Genomic DNA, 22,612 nt, shown 5'->3' with positions numbered 1-22,612 from the left:
AGCGCGTGCGCCGGTAGTGCGCTGCCGGGAAGTGACCGGGGGCGGAGGGGCCTGGGGACAGAAGCCCGGAGACCCGACGCCCTCCCCGAGCTGAAGCTGCGGGCGTTCCCCACGCCGCGGCCACACGGTGGCGCCCTGACTCTTCCCTGGAGGTTGCAGAGGCGACCCGAGGCCCAGGGAGGGGCCCGTGGGGTGGGGGGGTGTCCCTTCTTGGCCCGGCCGATGTTCAGCTCTCCTTTCGCTTCCCAAGCGGAACGTGAGGGCCTACTGTGTGCAAGACCCCGCTCTGGGCTAAGATTTAAGGACACAGCGACACTCTGGAGTTGGGTTCTTAGAACCCGTGTCCACATGGGGAAACAGGCTCAGAGAGGCCGTGTGACTCTCCTGAGGTCCAGAGCCACGGCGCTTGCGTTGAGGCCATCTCTAGGGGCTGCGAGCTCGACAGAATGAGGAAGGTTGACGGGTGTCCCCCAGCAGCCACACTGATGGAGGGGTCCGCGTGCCTCACTGCCCTCCTAGGTCTCAGTTTACCCTTCTGGGCAACAGCAGGGAGGTGGCAGAGGGCAGAAGCCAGACCCCAAGGCCCTGTGCCCTTTCTCCCACCTGGACGGGGGACCCCGCGGAGGTTCAGCACCTACCGGGCTCCAGGTCTTAAGCCTAGTCCACAAAGGGGGCTCATGACCCCCTCTCGTGGAAAAAGAGACTGAGGGTCTGCAAGGTGAAGGCATGAGCCCCACTGGGGACTGAGAAGTTGGAATTGGAACCGGCGGGGGTTTGTGTTTCTACTACGGAGCGTCCTCCTTGGAGTCCTTCATATGTAAGCACAGGTCGAGCACCTCCCGTGTGCCTGGCTCTGGCCGGGCGCGTGGACAGAGCAATACCCCGCCTCACCCGCAGGAGCTCGGTCAGACAGACCGCAGCACGGGCACACCTCACGCAGGCGTCCTGACGACAGGCTTGGCATGCTCATGAACTGTGTGTGTAGTTCAAGGTGTCGTGCACATTTAAGATGGGGTAGGGCACAGGATTGCTGGGTGTCCAGCGTCAAAGGTCGTTCACTCCACAGGTATTTCCGGAATGGAAGGCCGCCAGGGGCGGCTCTGAAGGGATCCAGGCTTGGGGGGGCACGCCAGTGGATGACCAGACATAGCAAATGAAAACACCGGATGTCCAATGAGGCGGGAACTGCAGCAACACCAACCCTGTGTATAACGCCCCCTGTGACACTGGGACAGATTCAGTCCACTGTCATCCGAGACTCAGATCCGCCCGGCACCCGCGTTTCACCCCCGACCCTGGGGGGCCCAGACTCAAGGCTGAGGGCACGGCGGCGGCCTGGTGAGGTGGGTGGAGGGGGAGGGTCCGGGGGTTTGCCCAACAGAACCAGGGCAAGGACTTCGGGCACAGGCCGGGGGAGGGCTGGTAATGGCGTTCGCCCTGAGGGGGACTCAGCAGCTCTTGAATGAGAGCCCTTTGGCCCTGCAGGGCCTCTTCCAGCAACTTCCCCGCAGACAGACAGGTTCTCCATGTTAGTAAGTCGTCAGCCTGCTACTGGGCGGGGACAGTGGGGTGACCCCGAGCCACGGGGAGGGGCAGGAATGCCTGACGTGTGCAGGGAGGGTGGGTCCTGCGCTGTGGCCCTGGATGGCAGACTGGACCCCACTCGCTGAGGAGAAGTCAGGGGCTGCCCCCAGGCACAGCTCCCTGCTTCTACTCCCGGAGGACGGGGCCTGGGGCTGGGGCAGTGGGTGGACGTGGGGGTCCACGGCTGACCCGCCTCCTCTGACTCTACGACCCGCTGGGCATTTTCACCCCCATCGTGTGGTCACTGGGAGCCACGGAAGGTTCTGGAGGAGATGGTTTAGGAGGAGGAGGTGGGGAATGAGTGGCGGGAGGCGAGAGGCCGGGGAGCGTCGTGGCACTAAACCCAGGGTGTGCGCCCGCGTCTTCTGAGTCTGAGACGCTGTGGCCTTGGTTCCCTCATCTGACACGGGGCCAGCGTCTCTGGCTCTAAAGAGATGGGGAATTCAACAGAACGCTTCCTCGTGTGACAATAACACTGCTGTTGTCGACCCCAGAGGTGGGAACTGTGGGGACACACGGGTGTCAGGACGCCCCTGGTGGGGGACAGGACGGGGACAACGGAACATCACGATCCACAAACCCCCCCTCACCCCACAGAACATTCCAGCAGGGCCCCCTGCCTCGGCCCACCCCCATCCTGCCCCGGGTGAGCCGGATGCTTCCGGACAGCCAGGCACGTTTGGTCCCATCGGGCTCCTGTCCTCCCAGCAACTCACAGAACCTTCTGGTCGTCTACTGCTGCGCAACAGACCAGCCCAAAGCAAGCGACACGGAGCCACCGTCCGCCCGTCGATGGTACTCAGACCTCAGGGCACGCTGGGTGACTCGTCCCCGCTCTGCCATGTCTGGGTGCCCAAACCGTGGGGCTGGAGTCACCCGGGGGCGTCTCACTCACGCCGGTGCCTGGGCTCAGAGACGAGGACCATGGTGGCCTCCCCGCGGGGCGGGGGCGAGGCGGCCTCCTCCCACCCGCGGAAGTCACACGCGCCACTCGCGCTGCACAGGCTGGGTGGACACAGGCCGGGCCCCCATCGGGGGGCACGCACCCCTCCTCTCGATGGGGGTCAGGACTCCGCGGCCGTGTTGTGAAACCGCCAAATTTAACCGTGACCCGAGAAACCGGAATGCGGGGAGACAGGCTCACGTCTCTGAGGCGACTCCCTGTTAGAGACCCGGGGTGACGGGAGGAAGGCAGGCACTGGGAACCGGTCAGACGAGCAACGGGAGGCCGGGCTTCGGCGGAGGCAGGGGTGGGAAGGACCCCGAAACCGGCCTCCAGGGGGAAGCCCTGTCCCCACCCCCGGCACTGCCCGGAGCCTGCAGGTCACACGGACGGTCCCCTCCCCTGGCGCACCATGGCTCCGGCCGCCGGGCAGCGACCGCTGGCCCGGGGAGGCTGCGCTCGGGCCCCCTCTCCCTCCCTGCTGGCGCAGAAGCTCTGAGTCCCCGCGGGAAGCCCGGCTCGGACAGCAGGACACGGACGCCCGAGCCCTGCGGCCGCAGTGGGCAGGCTGTCACCCCTGGCCTCCCAGGCACTCGGCCCCCGCCACCCGTGAAGGCCCCCGAGCCAGTGCAGTCAGGCCGCACAGCATTGACCTCCCACAGGCGCCCGCCGGCCGCCCTCCCAGAGTCTTCCAGAAGGAAAACAAGAACCAATTACTGCTTCACAGGAGGCGCAAGTCTGGAGGCCACGGGGGGGGTGGGGGGGGGGCAGACGGAGGCAGAGCCGCGGGGGACAGGTGCACGGACAGAAACCCAATGTCCACAGGCTGGCAGGGTGGCGGGGAGCAGCCCACCAGGCCCAGCCGCTGCTCCCCGCAGGGCCCCATGCATGGCATACACTAGGCGCTCAATAAATACTGACAGAGCAAGAGAGCAACACACGGGCACAGAGACCAGATCCACGTGATGGGGGGGAGGTGAGGGACCACACGGAGCGGGCTGCAGGGTGGGACCCGGATACCGACAGGACGCCCACCACCCAGCGGGACGTTTATGGGGCCTGCCCTGCACGGCGTCCACAGGCCCAGGAGACACAGCCCCAGTGGGCGTCACCAGCAGCGCCCGCCGGACGCCCGACAGGTTCACACGGAATGTATTAAAGGACGGGCGCCCGGCCGTCCTGGAGCCCGGCATCCAGAGGGGCCCCGGGCGCCGGGGACCCGGGAGGGTGGCCGTGGCCGTAGCCCTGCCTGAGCTGAGACCTGGGGCCGGCCGCTCTGTCTCGGTCACCACCTGGCACGGCCGGCGCGCAGTGGGCCCCCTGCGGGATCTGCCATTAGGGGGAGTGCGGCGCCCGCTGGGCCGAGGGGGCACCAGCGTGAGGCTTCAGCTGTGTCGGCCCTGCCCCTCGGAGGACGGGGCGCTGACGAGGCCCCGAAAGCCGCACTGCGAGGACGGCTGTGTTGACGCACCCGACGAAGGCCTGGGTGTGCGGGATGACCTGTCCCCAGCGCGGGGACAGCGCGGCCTTCCTGTGAAGCCAACCGGGACTCCGTTACAGGGCCCAGGGCTGCTCAGGGGTAGCTGAGGGGCATCCGCCGCCAGAGCCCCCCGCACAGGCAGTTCTTGATCCAGCGCTGTTCCCACTGCTTCACAGCTGTCGTCTTGTTGGGCGACTTCAGCATGGTGACGCAGCCGCACCTGCGGGCAGACCCGGGCACGGGGCGCTGGGTGGGGCCGCTCCCACCTGCCACGGGGCCTTTGCACATGCTGTCTCCCCACCAAGAATGCTGTTCCCTACACGGCCCCCCACGTGAAGCTGACTCCTCTACATCCATCCCGGCTCAGTGCCGCCCCCTCACCTCCCTGAGTGGACAGAGGAGGGGCTGGGGTCCCCGTCCCAGCTTGGCCACTCCCCAGCGGGAGCCAGCACCCACATCTGGGGGTGTTTGGCAGCAATCTGGCCACGTCTGCAAAGTGCCAGCACAGGGCCTGGCTGCACACCGCGTGGCGGCTCCCTGACCTCTGCGGAGCGCCCGAGGGCAGGCGAGGGCTGCGCCTGGCACCGCTCACCGTGGACGCCCAGGACGGGACGTGCGGGACCCCCCGGGGCAGCCCTGGCTCTGCAGAGACCGCCTGGAGCTCCCACGAGGGAGGCGCGTTCACGGGGGGCATCAGGCCCGCGGGGGGTGGAGCGGGAGTGTTTGCCGCAGGCGGAGGGGTCCGCGGGCTCACCTGGTGCAGGCCTTGCACTCCTCCGTCGGGTAGGCGCCCAGGTGCAGCCTCCGCAGGTGGTCGATCTTGGGCTGGCCTGGCGCCCTGCGCACGAGGGGAGAGCACAAGAGGCTCAGGGGTCCACACATGTACACGCGTGCGCGCACACACACGTGTGCACACTCACATACCAGAGGAGACGGCTCGTCACACTCGCACTCAACACATTTGAAAGTTCCCCAGAGAGTTCACAGCCTCCTCTTTTCACGTTTCCCTGAAACCCACACACGACCGAGGCCCTCGGTGGTTCTCCCCACCGGAGACAGGACAGAAAACACCAGAAGGTCCCAGTGCCCACCGCTCAGACCAGTGTCCCGGGAGGCGGGGCCCCACAGACGTCCACTTTCTTCCCTGGCTCGTCTGTTTTCTGAAATCTCAACCCAAATTCACAGGGGATTCGTGCGTTTCTCCATCAGATGAGACCTGAGCTGGGGGGGAGCCCGACGCAGCCTGGGTTTAGCTCCCGGCCCAGCCTCTTCCTGCCAGGAACCGAGGTCGGCTCACTCATCTGTAACATGGGGACGCGACCCCCCCAATGGTGCTGCGGGGCACTAAGGGCGAGGCGGTGGGTTTGGACCGTCCAGACCCCGCACACTCCACAGAAAGGTCTCCCTGACTGCACTGGGGGTCACCTCTGAGCCCTAGGAACAGGGTGCTCGTGAGAGTGTCCTGTTCACCTGGGGCCTCGGACCACACCAGCTGGTCTGTGCCACAGAGTGACTCACAGAGGTCAAGAATCAGCTTGACCTCTGGGGGAGCCACAGCCCCAGTAACCAAGGTCAGCCATGTGGGCACGCCACGCCAGTGACAGAGCAGAGGGAAGATGACATTACACAGATCACCAAGTGCACCAACCAGGAAAGACGGAGGTGGCTGGATGGAGGGAAGCGAAAGGGTGCTGGGAGACAGGGGGTCCAAGGGCTCAGTGAGGGGAGTCCTGGGGCAGTGCTCAGGTCAAGCCCAGAAAGGAATAGCAGGCACAGCACGTGCAAAGGCCCTGAGGCAGAGGCATGAAGGGGGGAGTCAGGTAGGCTTTGGGAGAACCTTCCAGAAGGCACGGCCACAAAGGCCCCGAGGCCACGCCGGGCACGCACCTGACGAGGCCGTCCAGCTGCAGGGTGGTGGCACTGCCAGGCAGAGCGGGTGCCTTGCCAAAATGCAGGCGCAGGGGCTGCTTGGGCTGCAGGCGGCTGACGAGGCCGTCGCTGACGGGCAGCCAGTCCAGGCTGGGGATGAGCAGCTGGCTGGGCAGCAGGCAGCACTCGTCGACCAGCGCCTCGTCTGGCTCGCTCGTGGGGCCCTCATCGCGGCCTGTAGGAGGGGACCACGGACGTCGCGCTCGGCCCTGCCCAGAGGCCCTGCGGCCTCCCTGGGGCCCTCAAAGACCGGGTTCGGGCCCAGCTCTGCCCGGACCTCCTGGGCAGCCCTGGGACGCTCCTTCCCCCTCTCTGGCCTCTGTCTCCCCCTCTGTAAGGGGACCCGCTTATTCATTTAACAAGCACGCAGTGAGAACCAGGTACCCTCCCCCGCATCAGGGGTGCAAGAATGACAGAACCTGACCCCAGAAATATATAACCTAGTGACACACGACAAGCCAACAGGAGGCTAATAATGGCTGATGTCTCATGAACACCACACCAAGCTTGGACCTGTGCTGGGTGCTGGGGAAACAGCAGGGACCAAGTCAGAGCTGGTGCAACCTGTGTGAGCTCATATTCTGGTGGGGGGCGCTCAGCCAGTGCTTGTATTTTGGTGGGGGGAATGGAGCAGAGAGCTGGGTGTCTTACAGCAGATCCAGAGCTTGGTGAGCAGGCGGAAGAGCAGGGACATGCTGTCCTGGGTGTCTGAGGTGGCTGTGTACACAGGCAGGCAGCTGGGCTTCAGCAGGCCCCAGATGCGGATGACGACCATCAGCTCACGCAGCATGCCCAACGAGGTGCCATCCCGTAGGAAGCTGTGGCCTGGTCGCAGCGGGGAGCCCTGTGGGGAGAGGCAGTCATACTGGGTGCTTAAGCGTGTGCAGCATCCTAAAACCTCAGGAGGTCCTGGGAGGTTGGAGGGGCGGGGCCAGGGAGGGGGGTATCAGGAGGGGCGTGGCCAAGAAGGCGGGGCTTCGGGGCCGGGGAGGGGCGGGGCTTTGGGGTGGGGCTTGGGAGGCGTGGCTGCAGGGGCGAGGCTGTGGAGCCAGGGCCGGGAGGTGGGGCTTCAGGGAGGCGTGGCTTCAGGTGGGGCAGGGCCGGGGCCTCAGAGGCGGGGCTCAGGGAGGGCAGCCCGGCGCACCTGGTTGGGCAGGCTGGCCAGCAGGTAGAGCACGAAGTCGCCCACCCACTGCAGGAGCTGCTGCAGCGCCTGGAGCGTGTTCATGTCCAGGACAAACTCCTCCGTCTTGAGGTTGATCATGACCTTGTCGATGTCTGGAAGGACGCGGGCAGTCAGGGGCGCTTGGGACTCACATGTGCGCACAGGCCGACCCAGCTTTGGTCCTCAGACCCTCCACCAGCACCCACTGTGACCTGGGCCCTGCACGGGGTGACCCCAACGCCGTGAACAGCAAATGGGGGTGAGCACAGCTGTGCTGGGGACCTGGAGGGAAGGGGCTGGATCGAGGGGATCTGAGTGTCCACCACCGGCTCTTGGAACCACACACCCGCCCCTCGGGCCACCTGTGCCAGGCACCCTTCAGCTCCTCTGCAGCCCCCAGGCCTCTACACAGGCGGTTCCTTCCTGCAGGGACACCATTCCCCAGACCCCGCCCAGCTGACTGGACCAGCATGACTCATCCTTGGTTCCCCTCTGGTGAGCATCTATCCCCAGCTCCAGGGCGAGCCCTGTGAGGGCCAGGACACGGCCACCTCCCTCAGGTGCCCCTCCCACGCCTGGCATGTATCAGACGCCCGGGGACACCCCTTGATGGAATTTAGGATGCTCCTGCAAACCGTCAGCTCAGCTATCGCAGGTCTGTGTGGTCAGGGTCAGACGGGGATGGGAAGAAGCCACGTTCTGTGTGAGGCCACAGGGAGGGCAGCGGGGTGGGAGGGACCGGGACCCACCGACATCGGTGATCTTGGCGCAGATCTCGGTCAGCCGGTCACCGGGACTCTTGTCAGGCGTGTTGAGCAGGTGCGGCCGCAGCAGTGACTTGAGCGTGGAGCTGATGGCGATGAGAAAGAGCTTGGCGTGGTAGTCGCACACGCGGGTCACCGTGCAGGGTGACAGCTTGCAGAGCGAGGCCTTCATGGCCAGGATCCGCGTGGACAGCACCTGGGGGCAGACAGTGTGAGCGGGCGGCAGGTGGGCAGGGACACGGCCCGGGGGGCCCGGGAAGAGGCATCTGCCAAAGCGTGTGGCAGGCGGGAGAGTGTGAGGGGGCTGGGCAGGCTGCAGCGACCCGCTGAACCTCTCTGGGCCTCACCCTCCCGTGGCAGAATCAGCACCTGCCTCACTGTGAGGCCGGAGCTCAAGCTGAGAGCGGCTCTGCAGCGTGAGGCCTGACTGGGGGGGAGGGAGCATGCACGCTGCTGCAGTGTGAACAGGCCTGAGAGAGAGGAGCGTGCACGGAGCTGCAGTGTGAGGCCTGACTCGGGAGGAGGGAGCGTGCACGCCGCTGCAGTGTGAACAGGCCTGAGAGAGAGGAGCGTGCACAGAGCTGCAGCATGAGGCCTGACTGGGGAGGAGGGAGTGTGCACGCTGCTGCGGTGTGAACAGGCCTGAGAGAGAGGAGCGTGCACGGAGCTGCAGCGTGAGGCCTGACTGGGGGGGAGGGAGTGTGCACGCTGCTGCGGTGTGAACAGGCCTGACTGAGAGAGAGGAGCATGCACGGAGCTGCAGCGTGAGGCCTGACTGGGGAGGAGGGAGCGTGCACGCTGCTGCAGTGTGAACAGGCCTGACTGAGAGAGAGGAGCGTGTGCACAGAGCTGCAGCGTGAGGCCTGACTGGGGAGGAGGCAGTGTGCACGCTGCTGTGGTGTGAACAGGCCTGACTGAGAGAGGAGCGTGTGCACGGAGCTGCAGCATGAGGCCTGACTGGGGAGGAGGGAGTGTGCACGCTGCTGCAGTGTGAACAGGCCTGACTGAGAGAGAGGAGCGTGCGCACAGAGCTGCAGCGTGAGGCCTGACTGGGGAGGAGGGAGTGTGCACGCTGCTGCGGTGTGAACAGGCCTGACTGAGAGGAGCGTGTGCACGGAGCTGCAGTGTGAGGCCTGACTGGGGAGGAGGGAGTGTGCACGCTGCTGCGGTGTGAACAGGCCTGACTGAGAGAGAGGAGCGTGTGCACGGAGCTGCAGCATGAGGCCTGACTGGGGAGGAGGGAGTGTGCACGCTGCTGCGGTGTGAACAGGCCTGACTGAGAGAGAGGAGCGTGCACGGAGCTGCAGCGTGAGGCCTGACTGGGGAGGAGGGAGCGTGCACGCTGCTGCGGTGTGAACAGGCCTGAGAGGAGCGTGTGCACGGAGCTGCAGCGTGAGGCCTGACTGGGGAGGAGGGAGTGTGCACGCTGCTGTGGTGTGAACAGGCCTGAGAGAGAGAGGAGCGTGTGCACGGAGCTGCAGCATGAGGCCTGACTGGGGAGGAGGGAGTGTGCACGCTGCTGCAGTGTGAACAGGCCTGACTGAGAGAGAGGAGCGTGTGCACAGAGCTGCAGCGTGAGGCCTGACTGGGGAGGAGGCAGTGTGCATGCTGCTGTGGTGTGAACAGGCCTGACTGAGAGAGGAGCGTGTGCACGGAGCTGCAGCATGAGGCCTGACTGGGGAGGAGGGAGTGTGCACGCTGCTGCAGTGTGAACAGGCCTGACTGAGAGAGAGGAGCGTGCGCACAGAGCTGCAGCGTGAGGCCTGACTGGGGAGGAGGGAGTGTGCACGCTGCTGCGGTGTGAACAGGCCTGACTGAGAGGAGCGTGTGCACGGAGCTGCAGCGTGAGGCCTGACTGGGGAGGAGGGAGTGTGCACGCTGCTGCGGTGTGAACAGGCCTGACTGAGAGAGAGGAGCGTGTGCACGGAGCTGCAGCATGAGGCCTGACTGGGGAGGAGGGAGTGTGCACGCTGCTGCGGTGTGAACAGGCCTGACTGAGAGAGAGGAGCGTGCACGGAGCTGCAGCGTGAGGCCTGACTGGGGAGGAGGGAGCGTGCACGCTGCTGCGGTGTGAACAGGCCTGAGAGGAGCGTGTGCACGGAGCTGCAGCGTGAGGCCTGACTGGGGAGGAGGGAGTGTGCACGCTGCTGCAGTGTGAACAGGCCTGAGAGAGAGGAGCGTGCGCACGGAGCTGCAGCGTGTGGCCTGACTGGGGAGGAGGGAGTGTGCACGCTGCTGCAGTGTGAACAGGCCTGAGAGAGAGGAGCGTGCGCACGGAGCTGCAGCGTGTGGCCTGACTGGGGAGGAGGGAGTGTGCACGCTGCTGCAGTGTGAGCAGGCCTGAGAGAGAGGAGCGTGCGCACGGAGCTGCAGCGTGTGGCCTGACTGGGGATGAGGGAGTGTGCACGCTGCTGCGGTGTGAACGGGCCTGAGAGAGAGGAGCGTGCGCACGGAGCTGCAGCGTGAGGCCTGACTGGGGAGGAGGGAGTGTGCACGCTGCTGCGGTGTGAACAGGCCTGAGAGAGAGGAGCGTGCACGGAGCTGTAGGGTGAACTGGACTGGAGGAGGAGGAGCGTGTGTACGACACCACAGCGTGATGGTGGTGTGCGGGCGGTGTGAACGGGCCCCGCGTGGTCTACCTGCTGCAGGGCGGCGTTCTGGCGCGTGTACTCCTCATGCAGCTTCTCCACCAGGCTCTGCACCATGCCGGGCTGCACGTGCAGCAGGATGTCCCACCAGTCGTAGCCGGTCACCATGCAGTACTCCAGCAGGAAAAGCAGGTGCCGCAGGGCCAGGTGCACCTCCAGCGCGTGGCCCATGGAGGGCGAGATGCGGAGCATGCTCAGCTGCCGGAGACGGGGGACAGGCCGGTGAAGTCGTGGGGGGGCCCGGCCTGGGCTCTGAGGCCAGACGTGCTCTGGGCTCCGGGTGCCCGGCGTCCCTCCCTGGGCCTCGCTGTTCTGCCTCCCGGGTGGGTGGTCTGTCGTCAGAGCCCGGCGTGTGGATGCACTAAGTGTGCTCACTGGGCCACGGGCACCAGGTTTCCCAGAACAGGCTGAAGGCCTCCCTGCACTGCGGGGCACTCTGGGGTGGCTGGTCCTGTCTCTTTGGTTACGTGAGGGATGTGAATCCACTCAGGTCAAAAGTGAGACATGGTCTCCAGAGAAGCTGGACCATCGCACAGGAGAGGTGCTGGATGGCCCACTGGCAAGGCCACCCTGCGGACACGCCAAGGACGCAGTGAACGGGAGAGGACTGCATAGCAGGTGCCCCGACGGGGACCTGTGGGAGCCAGTTTCCTCCAGGGCAACGGGGGACAGGGAGGGGGCTGCTCCCCGCTCATGCTCGGAGGGCCCAGCAATGCACGCGGGCACGTGGAGAGAGCTGGCGTGCGTGGGCATGCGCATGTGAGTGGGGAAGTCTTCAGAGTGAGAGTGTGAATGTGCGTGAGTCAATATGAGCGAGCGTGTGAAGGTGAACGTGCGTGGATGTGAGTGTGTATGAAACCAAGCGTGAGAGAGCATATGTGTGGACGTGTGTGTGGACACACTATGTGTGCAATGTGTGGACACGTGTGAGTGTGAGTGTGTACTAACCCCTTCCTGCCAGCCCAAGGACAATCCACTGGGCACAGGAAGGCAGGGGTTCCTGGGCACTGCTGTGCACCTGGCCATGGAGGGCTCACGGGTGGGCTCACAGGAGGCCTCACAGGTGTCCCCAAGTCTTCTTCCAGCGCTTCTGGGACATGAAGGGCGCCCATCCTGCCTGAGCACCTACTACACAGAGGTCATATGGGGCCTCTTCTCCGGGTCTCCCCCAGTAACAGCAAGGCACCACAGATGCGGCACCTCAGGCTTGGAGATAAGTGACTCGCCATTGAAGGGCAGGGACAGTGGGGAAGCTACACCTGGGCTTCCTCACCAAAGGGCCACCTCCTCAGTCTGTCCCACCATGCGGGCGGCTCAGAAGCACCAGACAGTGCTCACCTTCCCGTGGTTGTCGATGCCCACGAGGGCCAGGGAGGTCCAGGAGAGCTGCATGGCCTTAAAGTGGACGGCAGGGCCCGTGGCCCGAGGGCGCTTGATGGCAGGCTCGTCCACGGAGCGCGGGGCGGCGGAGCTGTAGAAGACGGCCATGGTCTGCAGCGAGAGCCGGTGCACGATGTGGACGCTGCCGTCGTGGAAGGCCAGGGCCAGCCCTGGGGGGCACACACGGGGTCAGCTGCACTCTGGGAAGAGCCTGGAACACGCCCACAGGCGGCTGAAGGCCCGCCGGGCTCTGGATGATGGCAAGTGGCTGTCCTGGGGAGGGGTGTGAGCCCAGAGCCACCGACAGACCACCAGGCGTCCGGTCGGCTCCCCAACAACCACCCCCCACTTCCTTGGTAACAGCCTCCAAGCATCATGGAGCCAGCAGCCGCCACTCAGGCTCCCTCACAGCTGGCTCTAGGTTCTGCTGACGTGAGCAGACACACAACTTCCGTCCACAAGGTGGACGGCCATCTAGGCAGAGGGGACAGTAGACACAGAGGCCCCAGGGCTGGGAGCACACGAAGGGCCTCATGGCGGGAACGGTCAGGGAGGTCAGGGGCTCTGAGAGCCCAAAGCTCGTGATGGACGGGGGGCAGGCTGGGGGCTGCCTGTCGGCCTGACTGGCTTGTGGTCACAGACTCCGGGACGGAACCCAGGATCGCCATCTCAGCTGCTCCAACAGGGGCGCCACTTCCCTGGACAGTCTGCCCCACGTTCCCAACCTCCCTTACCGGCTTCTAACAGCTCTTGACATGTTAAGGAGCGCAGCTTTTGGTCAGCCAGCCTCACAGCCCTTCGAGCTTATCGGGTCCTGAGAGCGGGGCCCACTCCCTCACAGGGATCTGACCCGAGGCCAGGAGAGGCCCCCACGGCCCTACGACCTGAGCCCCAAGTTCTGAGCCCACCGTACCAAGGCCGGGGTAGAACTGGGTGTCGCTGGCCACCTTCAGGTCAGTGTTGGTGAGCGAGATGGGCAGCTTGGGCAGTGCCACGGCAGACACGCGGTCCAGGTCGTTGGTGGCCGACAGGATCCGCCATTTGAGAATCATGGGCTGCTTGTCGCCAACTGAAAGGGGGGGAGGACAGACGGCAACAGGGTGAAGACGAAACTGACTGGACCCTGCAGGAAACGCCGGGCCCGCCTGCGCCTGCCCACCTCAGGGGCCCTGCCCTAGCCATGCAGAGTGCCTGCCCCACGCCCTCGCCGGCCGCTGGGTCAGACGGGCACACCACCCGAGGCCGGCCTTCCCTGAGCCAGCAGGGGGTCAGCTGGCGGCAGTGGGGGCCCCCTGCCCCCTGGATGGAGCCAACACACCAAGAAATGGAATGCCACCCCTGACCCTGCTGCCCACCAACCAACCCCGAAACCCCCTCGAGACTCAGCCAGCTCACGTGGGGTTTTCTGTCCCTTACGACCTCAGAGGTCTGGGTGGGACCCTGCTCTCCCACCCAATAAGGCTTGAGCTGGACGGGCAAATGGCTACAGATCCGTCCCTCCCTGCCCCACCCTCGGTGTGATGATCAAGCCCCCCACACGAGATGGGGTGTCTCCGTGAATCTGGGCTGGGCTGACGGGCACTGGCACACGTGATGTGAGCAGAGGTTCGACCATACTCGTGCGCCTGGGACCCCAAGGCGAGCCCGGGCTAGACAGAGAGGCTGTGTGCTGCAGGAGGAGAATAGGCGCCCGGCCGACGGTCAGCAGCCCAAGCCACCCCGGAGGCTGACGGCAGACACGCGCAGCAGGGGGAGCGGGGCTGTGGCTCTGAACTGAGCTCGGGGCTGCTTTGTTACGCGGCAAAGCTGACTCACACAGCTCCTCTCTCCACCCTTCTGCCTTACAGCTTGGCCCTGGACACTCGTCACGGCTCATAAACCTGCTACAAGCCCAGCAAGGGCAACTCAGCCAGCACGTCCCCCAGGGGGAAACTGAGGCCCAGAGAGGACCAGGACTGCCTGAGGTCACAGCAGAATTTAGTATCCAACAGGGACGACATGCAACAGAGCTTCGCAGTAACAACCCCCATGGACGTCCAGGGAGCGTGTGCAGCCAGCGCCGTGTCTGGCAAGTCACACCCTCCCTTCCTTCCGACCATCGCCCAATCACTCTGTGACAGCGACGGCCAAGGCCGCCCGGCGCCGGTCAGCAGGTGAGCTTGGGCAGAGGCCCCAGTGCAGCCCCGCAGCCCTGCCCACCCTGGGGTCATGCCAGCCGCCGGCCACCAGCTCACTCAGGGCGCGGGGTCCAGGGAGAGTGTGGCGGTGGCCGTCTTCACACTGAATTACTGCGCAGCCACGGTGGGCAGCTTATGTAACCGCCCCGCGGGGGGCTGGAGCCGTGGGGGGGCCTCCTGACACGGCCCCATTAGCGGCTTCGAGAGCACCCCCCGCACGGCCCACCGCTCCAGGGCCCATTAGTGCGAATCAGCCGGGGGCAGCCGCACCTGCGCCTGCGGGAGGGGCGGGGGGGGGGGGCGGGGGGTGTTTATCCCTGAGCTCAGCGGCTGAAATAAGTGGCTCTTCTGGCTTCCCAGTCATTACAGGGTCTGTCAGGGAGGGGGGGCGACAGCCTTGGGGAAGGGTCTGCGGGCCACTCTGAGCCATGGTGGGGCCGCCCTCAGCTCTGGGGGTGAGGACAGGGGAGGGGAGGGGAGCTGGTGGGCGTGCTCTTGGCAAGCACAGGTAAGCCCTCTGAGCCCGGGTTTCCTCACTCTAAACCAGGGTTTCTGGAGGATTCTGTGGTTTTTAGAATTAGGCAGCTGCGTGAACTCCCGGCCCTGCTCCACAGCCTGCTGCCCCCTTGCTCAGTTCACTCCAGCTCCTAGCCTCATGCCCCAGGACCTTTGCACTGCTGTTCCCTCAACCAGCACACACTCCTCGCAGGAGGTGTTCGTGTGAGGCGGTCAGGCATCGCCTGCTGGGTGCCTGTGGGTGGCCAGGTGGCCTCTCTGAGCCTTGGTTCTCCTCTGCAGGACGGGAAGGACAGCAGCCACCTCAGCAGGTTTGCAGAGGGAACGAGGCAGCCAGCAGGAGCGTGCAGACCGGCTCTGCGCTCCCCGAACTGAAGACCAAGTACCCGGGAGGGCGGGGCGCCGCCCCCAGGAGACTCACCCACGGGGGAGATCTGCTGGAAGATGTTGTTCACGGGGAGCCCCTCCTTCCGCAGCGACCAGCACTCCACGATGCTGCTCGTCTGGCTGGACGCGCACAGGAGTACCTGCGGGCGGCGGCTTGGTGAGGGCGCTGGCTCCAAGCCTGGCTCCAGCCCGGCCCCCTCTCCTCGGTCGTCCACGGCTCCCACCTCATGCCATCGTGGATTCGAACCCAGGCCCACTGCCCGCCACATGCCTCTCGTGAGGGGTGCCGAGCCAGAATGGCAAATGTCACCCGACGGCGCCCTCCCTGGGGGGGTCTGGGGCCCTACTGATGCGCGGTTACAATGGGAACCGGGATGACCGCTGAACAACGGCCCCAGATGACCCCGTCCTGGTCCCAGGACCTGTGGACGTGTCACCTCACATGGCAGAGAGGACTTTGCAGGTGGGATTAAGTTGAGGCCCCTGGGATGGGGGATGACCCTGGATTCCCGGGGCCCAGTGTCATCACAGGGTCCTCGTCAGAGGGAGGAGGAGGGTCAGAGGCAGAGAGAGACGGGAGATGCTGCGCTGCGGGCTGTGCAGACGGAGGAAGGGGCCCCGAGCCCAGGACGCGGCCTCTAGAAGCTGGAAAAGGCAGGAGACGGTTCTCCCTGGAGCCTCGGGGAGGACAGCCCTGCCCGAACCTGAATTCAGGACTTCTGACCCCAGGACGTGAGGCGAGGAGGGCCGCGGCCAGGGCTCACCTGCTCCGACATGTCGCGGGCCAGGAACTTGAGGTGCGTGATGGCGGGGAACTTGTCCCTGCGGTTGAGGTCAGTGGTGCAGCGCATGAAGAGCGAGGGCAGGATCTCGGTGTCGATGCGGCACTTCTCGCTGACCACGCTCACGCACACCTTGTAGAACTGCACCGGGGACGCACTGCTGCCGTCCGCCGTGGCCACCACGATGTTGCCGCCGCCCGTGAAGGCGATGTCGGCCAAGGCCACGCGGCCGCGCAGCCGGCACAGGCTCTCCGTCGACGTGAGCACCTGCCCGCTGGGCTTGAGCAGGGACACGGTCACCAGGCCGCTGACCGTCACCGCGATCCAGCCCTCCATGGGCTTGCCGCCGAACAGCGTGAGCGACGGCGAGAACTTGACGCGGGAGAACTTCTCTCCGAAGCTGGAGGCACCCGACTGCAGGGGAGGGGGAGCCAGGGATCAGGAAGAGACGCCCCGCCCAGCCCTTCAGGGTCTGCCTTTTGTGACCCAACAACCCCTCTTCTGAAAGTCGCATCCACAGAAACACGGAAGGGCAACTGGGCAGAAGGCACGAGACCGTGGACTTGAGTTCAAATCCTGCCTGGGCCACTTGAGCACTGTGAGATGTGAGTCTCTCTGACCCTCAGTCTCCCCGTCTGGACCTCAGAGGTCCACAGTGAGGATTCAATGACTAAACACATGTAGAAGGAGTCAGCAACCTTCTTCTGTAAGGGGTCGGACACCCCACATTTTCAGCTTTGAGGGCCAGGTGGTCCTGTTGTGACTACCTGGCTTGTCCTCTGTGTTTGTAACGCAGAAGCTGCTGCCAATAAGACTCCACTGACAAAAACAGGTGGGGGCTGCATTTGGGATGGGGTTTCTTTTGCGGTGATAGAATGTTCTGGAATTAGTGGTGATGCCTGCACTACACACGAAACGCTAAATTGTGTACTTTAAGTGGGTGAGTTGTAAGGCGTGTGAATTTTATCTCAATAAAGCTGTTACAAAAGAGAGACAGCAGCCCGTCCTGAGACGCTCACGGGGCGGCAGGAAGCCCGGGCTGCGCGCACGGCAGCCACACGCTGACAGGACCATCCCCGGGCCCCACGCTGGGCCCTGAGGGAGGGACAGGAGAAAAGATTACTTCCTGATTTGAACTCAGGCGCCCCCTGACCCAGATGGCTCCCACTCTTAACGGCGATGCTAGGTCAAATCACAGGGTACAGAGAGAGAAATTCTGGGATATTACTGAATTAAAGGACAGGCTGGGTTCTGAGAACAGCAGCCATCAGTTAAATGGGCAGCTCACTGAGGACAGCAGCCATCAATTTAAATAGGTGGCTCACTGAAGAGAGCAGCCACCCCTTAAATGGAAGGCTCACTGAGGACAGCAGCCATCAGTTAAATGGGCAGCTGAGGACAGCAGCCATCAGTTAAAAACGTGACTCGCTGAGGACAGCAGCCATCAGTTAAATGGGCAGCTCACTGAGGACAGCAGCCATCAATTTAAATAGGTGGCTCACTGAAGAGAGCAGCCACCCCTTAAATGGAAGGCTCACTGAGGACAGCAGCCATCAGTTAAATGGGCAGCTGAGGACAGCAGCCATCAGTTAAAAACGTGACTCGCTGAGGACAGCAGCCATCAGTTAAATGGGCAGCTCACTGAGGACAGCAGCCATCAATTTAAATAGGTGGCTCACTGAAGAGAGCAGCCACCCCTTAAATGGAAGGCTCACTGAGGACAGCAGCCATCAGTTAAATGGGCAGCTGAGGACAGCAGCCATCAGTTAAAAACGTGACTCGCTGAGGACAGGAGCCATCAGTTAAATGGGCAGCTGAGAACAGCAGCCGTCAGTTAAAAAGGTGACTCCTCGAGGACAGCAGCCATCAGTTAAATGGGTGCCCACTGAAAACAAAGGTGCTAAGTGACAGCTTGATGGCAGGTATGAGCTGGGCCCAGGGCTCCCAAAGCCAGAAGATGCTGGTGGTGGGAGAGGAGCCAGGCTGGCAGGTGGACGGGCAGGGTAAACAACCTCGTCCGCCACACCTGCTCACTTGGGCCAGACACCCACCTTTTCCACATGCAGTGCCAGCTTCACACCATTGTGCAGCCAGGACAAGGCCACAATGGGGTCCCCCTCCACCAGGCTGCCCACGTGGCTCTCCCAGCTGTTGGCGAGGTGGTCCGCCATGCTCCAGCACTTGATCTGCCCATCGGCATCAGCGGACAGGAGCCGGGAGCCTGTGGGGGCAAAGCTGAGTCACGAACCCCCAGCAGAGAAGCCAGCCTGGTGGACACAGAGCAGGGGAGTGGCACAAGGCGTGTTCCGGAAATGATTCTGGACACGGGGAACGGGAGGAGCAGTGGCTTTGCCACAGGTCGAGGGTTCGAGTCCCAGCTCTGGGCACTGGGGACATGCCCGGGGAAAGACAGAGCATGCTGCTCCGGGAGCCGGGGTCGAGGGGCACACGGGCGTCTCCCCGGGCCGCGCAGACCCCGGGCCCACCCTCACCTGACTGGTCCCACTCGAGGCAGGTGATGGCCTCGCTGTGCTCCGAGCTGACGGAGTGCACGTCCCAGGGGTGCTCCGTGTCCAGGATGTGGATCATGCGGGTCAGGTCTGCGGGGGAACAGGGCGCCATCAGCAGAGCAGCAACGACACAGCCCCCAAGCGCCCGACCACCAGGCGGCTCAAGGAGGAAGCCAGTGGACGGCCCACCCGCAAGGAAGTCACAGAGCCGCCGCCAACCATGCCAATGCCCCGGGGCAATCGAGGACCAGGCTCATGTCCCGCCTGGAGACCGGAGCAGGCCTGTGACCATGCCACCAGTGCGGCTATGACCACGTTTTTAAGAGAGACACAGAAAAGAGAATTGCAAGAAAATGACCCCAAAATGTTAACAGTGAGCGTCTCTCCATGGAAGGTAACGGCTGGTTGTTTCTCTTTATCCTGAATTTCTGTGCTTTTCTGGTTTTCTCTGACGACGGAGAGAAGACAGCAGCTGCCATGCACGTTAGACGCTACATTAAAGCCGAACGATGACATGTTTGGTCCAGAAGACTGGGGATCCCGCCCCTCACCCCACTCCATCCCGAAGGGTGATCCCAGCATCCCCGGGCACCGGGCGTGGGAGCGCACCGCAGCTGCCCTGTGCACCCTGCGGAGCTGGGGCCGTCACATCCCCAGGAGCGGAGGGCCTGGACGGTGAGGGTGCTCCCTGGCAGGCCTGGGGACCCTGAGGACCCCACAGCAGCACTGTGGGGGCCAGGCTACGACACTGTGTCCAGGGGCCGGGGGCGTACCCTGGTCGTCATTCCGGAGATCCGTGGTGAAGGCGATGAGGTTTCGGCAGGACCAGGCACAGGCCAGGGGCACCGACGGGCAGTGGGTGCTCTTGGGCCATTTTTCCCACTCGCAGACGTAAGCCAGATCCATGGTGCCCGCCTGCCACGGCTCCCACGGCGAGAACAGTCACCGGCTCCTGGGGGAAGGAGGAGGGCTGGCTCGTCATCCACGTTCACGGAGAACCTGCAGGGCACCGAGTGTGGGACAGGACGCCGGGTGACCACAGGGAGTGTGTCTAGTGAGTGTGTGTCTGTGTGTGTGTGTGTGTATGGGGGCCGTGACAGGGAGGCCTCACCAGGGAGAGTATACTGAGCGTGGGTATGAGGGAGCGAGGCAGGCAGATGTCTGAGGAAAGAGCATTCCAGGTGGTGGGAACAGCCAGTGCAAAGGCCCAGAGGCTGGATGGAGCCCTGGGTGTTCATAGAGTGGCTGGGTGGCCGGAGTGGCTGGAGCAGAGTGAGTGAGGGGATGGGGCAGGCCGTGCAGGGCCCCGAGTGAGGTGGGAGCCTTGGGAAGGCCGTGACCCATCTATGTTGCAACAGACCCTTCTGGCTGTCTGGAGTGCGCAGCTAGGGGATGCAGTGGGGACTGCACTGGTCCGGGCGGGCAACGACAGGGCCAGTGGATACTGCAGGGAGAGGTGGGACCCCCCGTCTCTACCAGAAACATGCGAGAGCACGGTGGTGCTGCCTCTGGCTGAGATGGAGAGACAGGTGGGGAGTGGGCAGCTTACTGGGGGCGGCCGGGTGGCTCTCCACATGCCCAGCCCCATTATAGGTTGTTTCCTTTCACCACAACAGAAACCCAATGAGATGGAAGAACCACCTACCCCATTTCTTTCAACCACCACCCCCAGGGCACCCTATTCTTCCAGCGTCGCCCCAGAACACCAATGTCCCACCCACAAGCCCTCAATCCCCATCCCCTACATTCTTTGCTTTCCCAATTTGCCCCCCGGAGCCCCCAAGCCCGGCCTAAACTCTCGGGCTCCAACCCAGGGACCCCAAACAACCCCTAGGTCCCACCCCCAAGCCCTCCAGCCCCGCCCAACACTTTTTGCTTTCCAGACTGCCCCGCCAAGTTCTCCAGGTCCTGACTCTACTTCCCCCCTGGAGACCTCAGATCCTACCCCAGGGACCCTACATGATCTCCAAGCCCCGCCCCCAAACGCCCATGCCCGCCCCCAACGCACCCCAGGCCCCGCCCCTCAGGAGATACACTCTCCAGGCCCCACTCCCAAGAGACACAATCTCTCGGGAGCTACAACCTCCAGGCCCCGCCCCCGGGGAGTTACAACCTATAGACTCCGCCCCTCAGGAGCTACAACCTCCAGGCCCCGCCCCCGGGAGTTATAACCTCTAGGCTCCGCCCCTCAGGAGCTACACCCTCCAGGCCCCGCCCCCAAGTGGCCCAGGCCCCGCCCCCAAGAGTTACAAGTGCTAGGCCCCGCCCCCCGGGGGTTACAACCGCTAGGCCCCGCCCCCAAATCGCCCCAGGCCCCGCCCCCGGGAGTTAGAGCCTCTAGCCTCCGCCCCTCAGGAGCTACACCCTCTAGCCCCCGCCCCCAAGTCGCCCAGGCCCCGCCCCCAGGAGTTACAACCGCTAGGCCCCGCCCCCCGGAGTTATAACCTCTAGGCCCCGCCCACAAATAGCCCAGGCCCCGCCTTCATAACCCCAACTCCCCGAACTCACCGCGACCCCCACTTGGACTCATGCTTCCCCTCAAGTCTCGGCCACAACCCCCGAGCCCGCCCAGCGCGCGCCAGCCCGAGTACCCAGCACCCTTTGCTCTCCAGACCCGCCCTCTGACCCCACAGGCCCCGCCCCGGACCCGCGAAGCCCCGCCTTCTCCGGGCCGTGCTCTCCGGGGCCGCGGGCGCCGTCCGGAAGCCGTCTGACCCCCCAGGCTCCGCAGCCCCGCGCTCACCGGGCCAGCCGAGCGCCCAGCCGAGCAGACGGGCCGCACTCGCCCTAACGCGCCGGCTCCGGCGCCGCCATCCTCCCCGCGACCAACGAGACGTCCGCGCAGCGCGGCCGCTTCCCGGAGGCTTCTGGGACGGCGGCGGCTCCTGCTCTGCCGGCTTCCGGGTTATTTGCATATGCTTATTAATAATTCCCAGCAGCCACCTGAATTGTATTTGGTAGAACAAAGAACACTTTCTCAACTCCGGTGCGTGACCCCATTTGGCTACGCTATGTGTTGCGCTGATACCTAAAAAATAAGTGAGTTACTGAACTGGTTCAATGAAATTCACCCTTAGTGTAAAGTTGTTGATAATTTGCACTATAAATATCTCTCTGGGCAAGTTGTTGTTCGTGCTCGCTTCGGCAGCACATATACTAAAATTGGAACGATACAGAGAAGATTAGCATGGCCCCTGCGCAAGGATGACACGCAAATTCGTGAAGCGTTCCATATTTTGCGCCTTGTTCCTTCTGGTATCCGCGGGTAGAGAAACTTTTTCTGATATCTACGGGTGGGGAAACTGAGGCTTGATAAGCCAAGTGACTTACCCAATCGAGGGCCCTTCTGGCTGCAAACCCCATCCCGGACTCCTCCAAAAGCTGGTCCCATTCGCATTTGCTTTACATTTCTTTTTTCTTCTATTGAGGTCACATTGGTTTACAACATTGTATAAATTTCAGGTATACATCGTTATATTTCGATTTCTGTGTAGAAGACACAGTGTTCACCACCCAAAGACTAGTTATCATCCGTCACTGTGCACCTGTGCCCCTTTACCGGTGTTGCCCTCCTCCCACACCCTGCCTCTCTGGTAACCACCAATCTCCTCCAAATTTATGTTTGTTTATCTTCCACATATGAGTGAAACCACGCGGTGTTTGTCTTTCTCTGTCTGACTTATTTCGCTTAACATAATACCCTCAAGGTCCGTCCACGTTGTTGCAAATGGCATGACTTCATTTTTTTTATCGCTGAGTGATATTCCATGGTGTGTATATACCACATCTTCTTTATCTATTCTTCCCTTGATGGGCACTTAGGTTGCTTCCAAGTCTTGGCCATTGTGAATAATGCTGTGATGAACATAGGGGTGCATGTATCTTTATGTATTTGTTTTTTCATGTTCTTTGGATAAATACCCAGCAGTGGAATAGCTGGATCATATGGTATCTCTATTCTTAACTTTTTGAGGAATCTCCATACTGTTTTCCATAGTGGCTGCACCAGTTTGCACTCTCACCAGCAGTTCGTGAGGGTTCCCTTCTCTCCACATCCTCTCCAACACTTGTTGTTTCCTGTCTTGTTAATTATAGCCATTCTGACAGGCGTGAGGTGGTATCTCAGTGTAGTTTTGATTTGCATTTCCCTGATAGTTAATGATGTTGAACATCTTTTCATGTGTCTGTTGGTCATCTCTATGAAAAATGTCTGTTCATATCCTCTGCCCATTTTTAAATTGGGTTGTTTGTGTTTTTGTTGTTGAGTTGTGTGAGTTCTTTATATATTACGGAGATTAACCCCTTGTGGGATATATGGTTTGCAAATATCTTTTCCCAATTGTTAGA

The 22,612-nt window shown here is 63.1% G+C and overlaps 1 protein-coding gene and 1 non-coding gene across 4 annotated transcripts; one reads left to right on the top strand and one right to left on the bottom strand.

The window, feature by feature from the left end:
• Positions 1-3,473: 3,473 nt before the first annotated feature.
• Positions 3,474-21,128, bottom strand: MED16 (mediator complex subunit 16). Of its 3 annotated transcripts, none has more exons than XM_004441372.3 (15): positions 21,009-21,128; positions 19,039-19,217; positions 18,248-18,355; positions 17,807-17,976; positions 15,738-16,169; positions 15,008-15,113; positions 12,807-12,962; positions 11,852-12,063; positions 10,505-10,711; positions 7,851-8,061; positions 7,081-7,214; positions 6,588-6,780; positions 5,895-6,111; positions 4,762-4,845; positions 3,474-4,227 (listed from the first exon to the last, which is right to left on the bottom strand). In XM_004441372.3, exons 2-15 carry the CDS (start codon positions 19,169-19,171, stop codon positions 4,101-4,103), a joined length of 2,490 nt encoding a protein of 829 aa, XP_004441429.2. In that variant the 5' UTR covers positions 19,172-19,217; positions 21,009-21,128; the 3' UTR covers positions 3,474-4,100. The 3 variants fall into 3 exon arrangements, with proteins under 3 accessions (XP_004441429.2, XP_087282045.1, XP_087282046.1); XM_087425919.1 differs by having other exon boundaries at positions 19,039-19,264; positions 21,009-21,112; XM_087425920.1 differs by lacking the exon at positions 21,009-21,128 and adding an exon at positions 20,774-20,836.
• A 269-nt stretch (positions 21,129-21,397) lies between these two features.
• On the top strand, positions 21,398-21,504 carry LOC147912218 (U6 spliceosomal RNA). Its single transcript, XR_015550290.1, has one exon. It is a non-coding gene; the product is annotated as a U6 spliceosomal RNA (small nuclear RNA).
• The last annotated feature ends 1,108 nt before the right edge of the window (positions 21,505-22,612 follow it).

The sequence above is a fragment of the Ceratotherium simum genome, chromosome 39 (genome assembly GCF_057802395.1).
Source record: "Ceratotherium simum simum isolate JZ-2026a chromosome 39, ASM5780239v1, whole genome shotgun sequence".
Lineage (NCBI taxonomy): Eukaryota > Metazoa > Chordata > Mammalia > Perissodactyla > Rhinocerotidae > Ceratotherium > Ceratotherium simum.
Note: the sequence above shows the minus strand (reverse complement) of the source record. Positions and strands in the feature narration are given on the sequence as shown.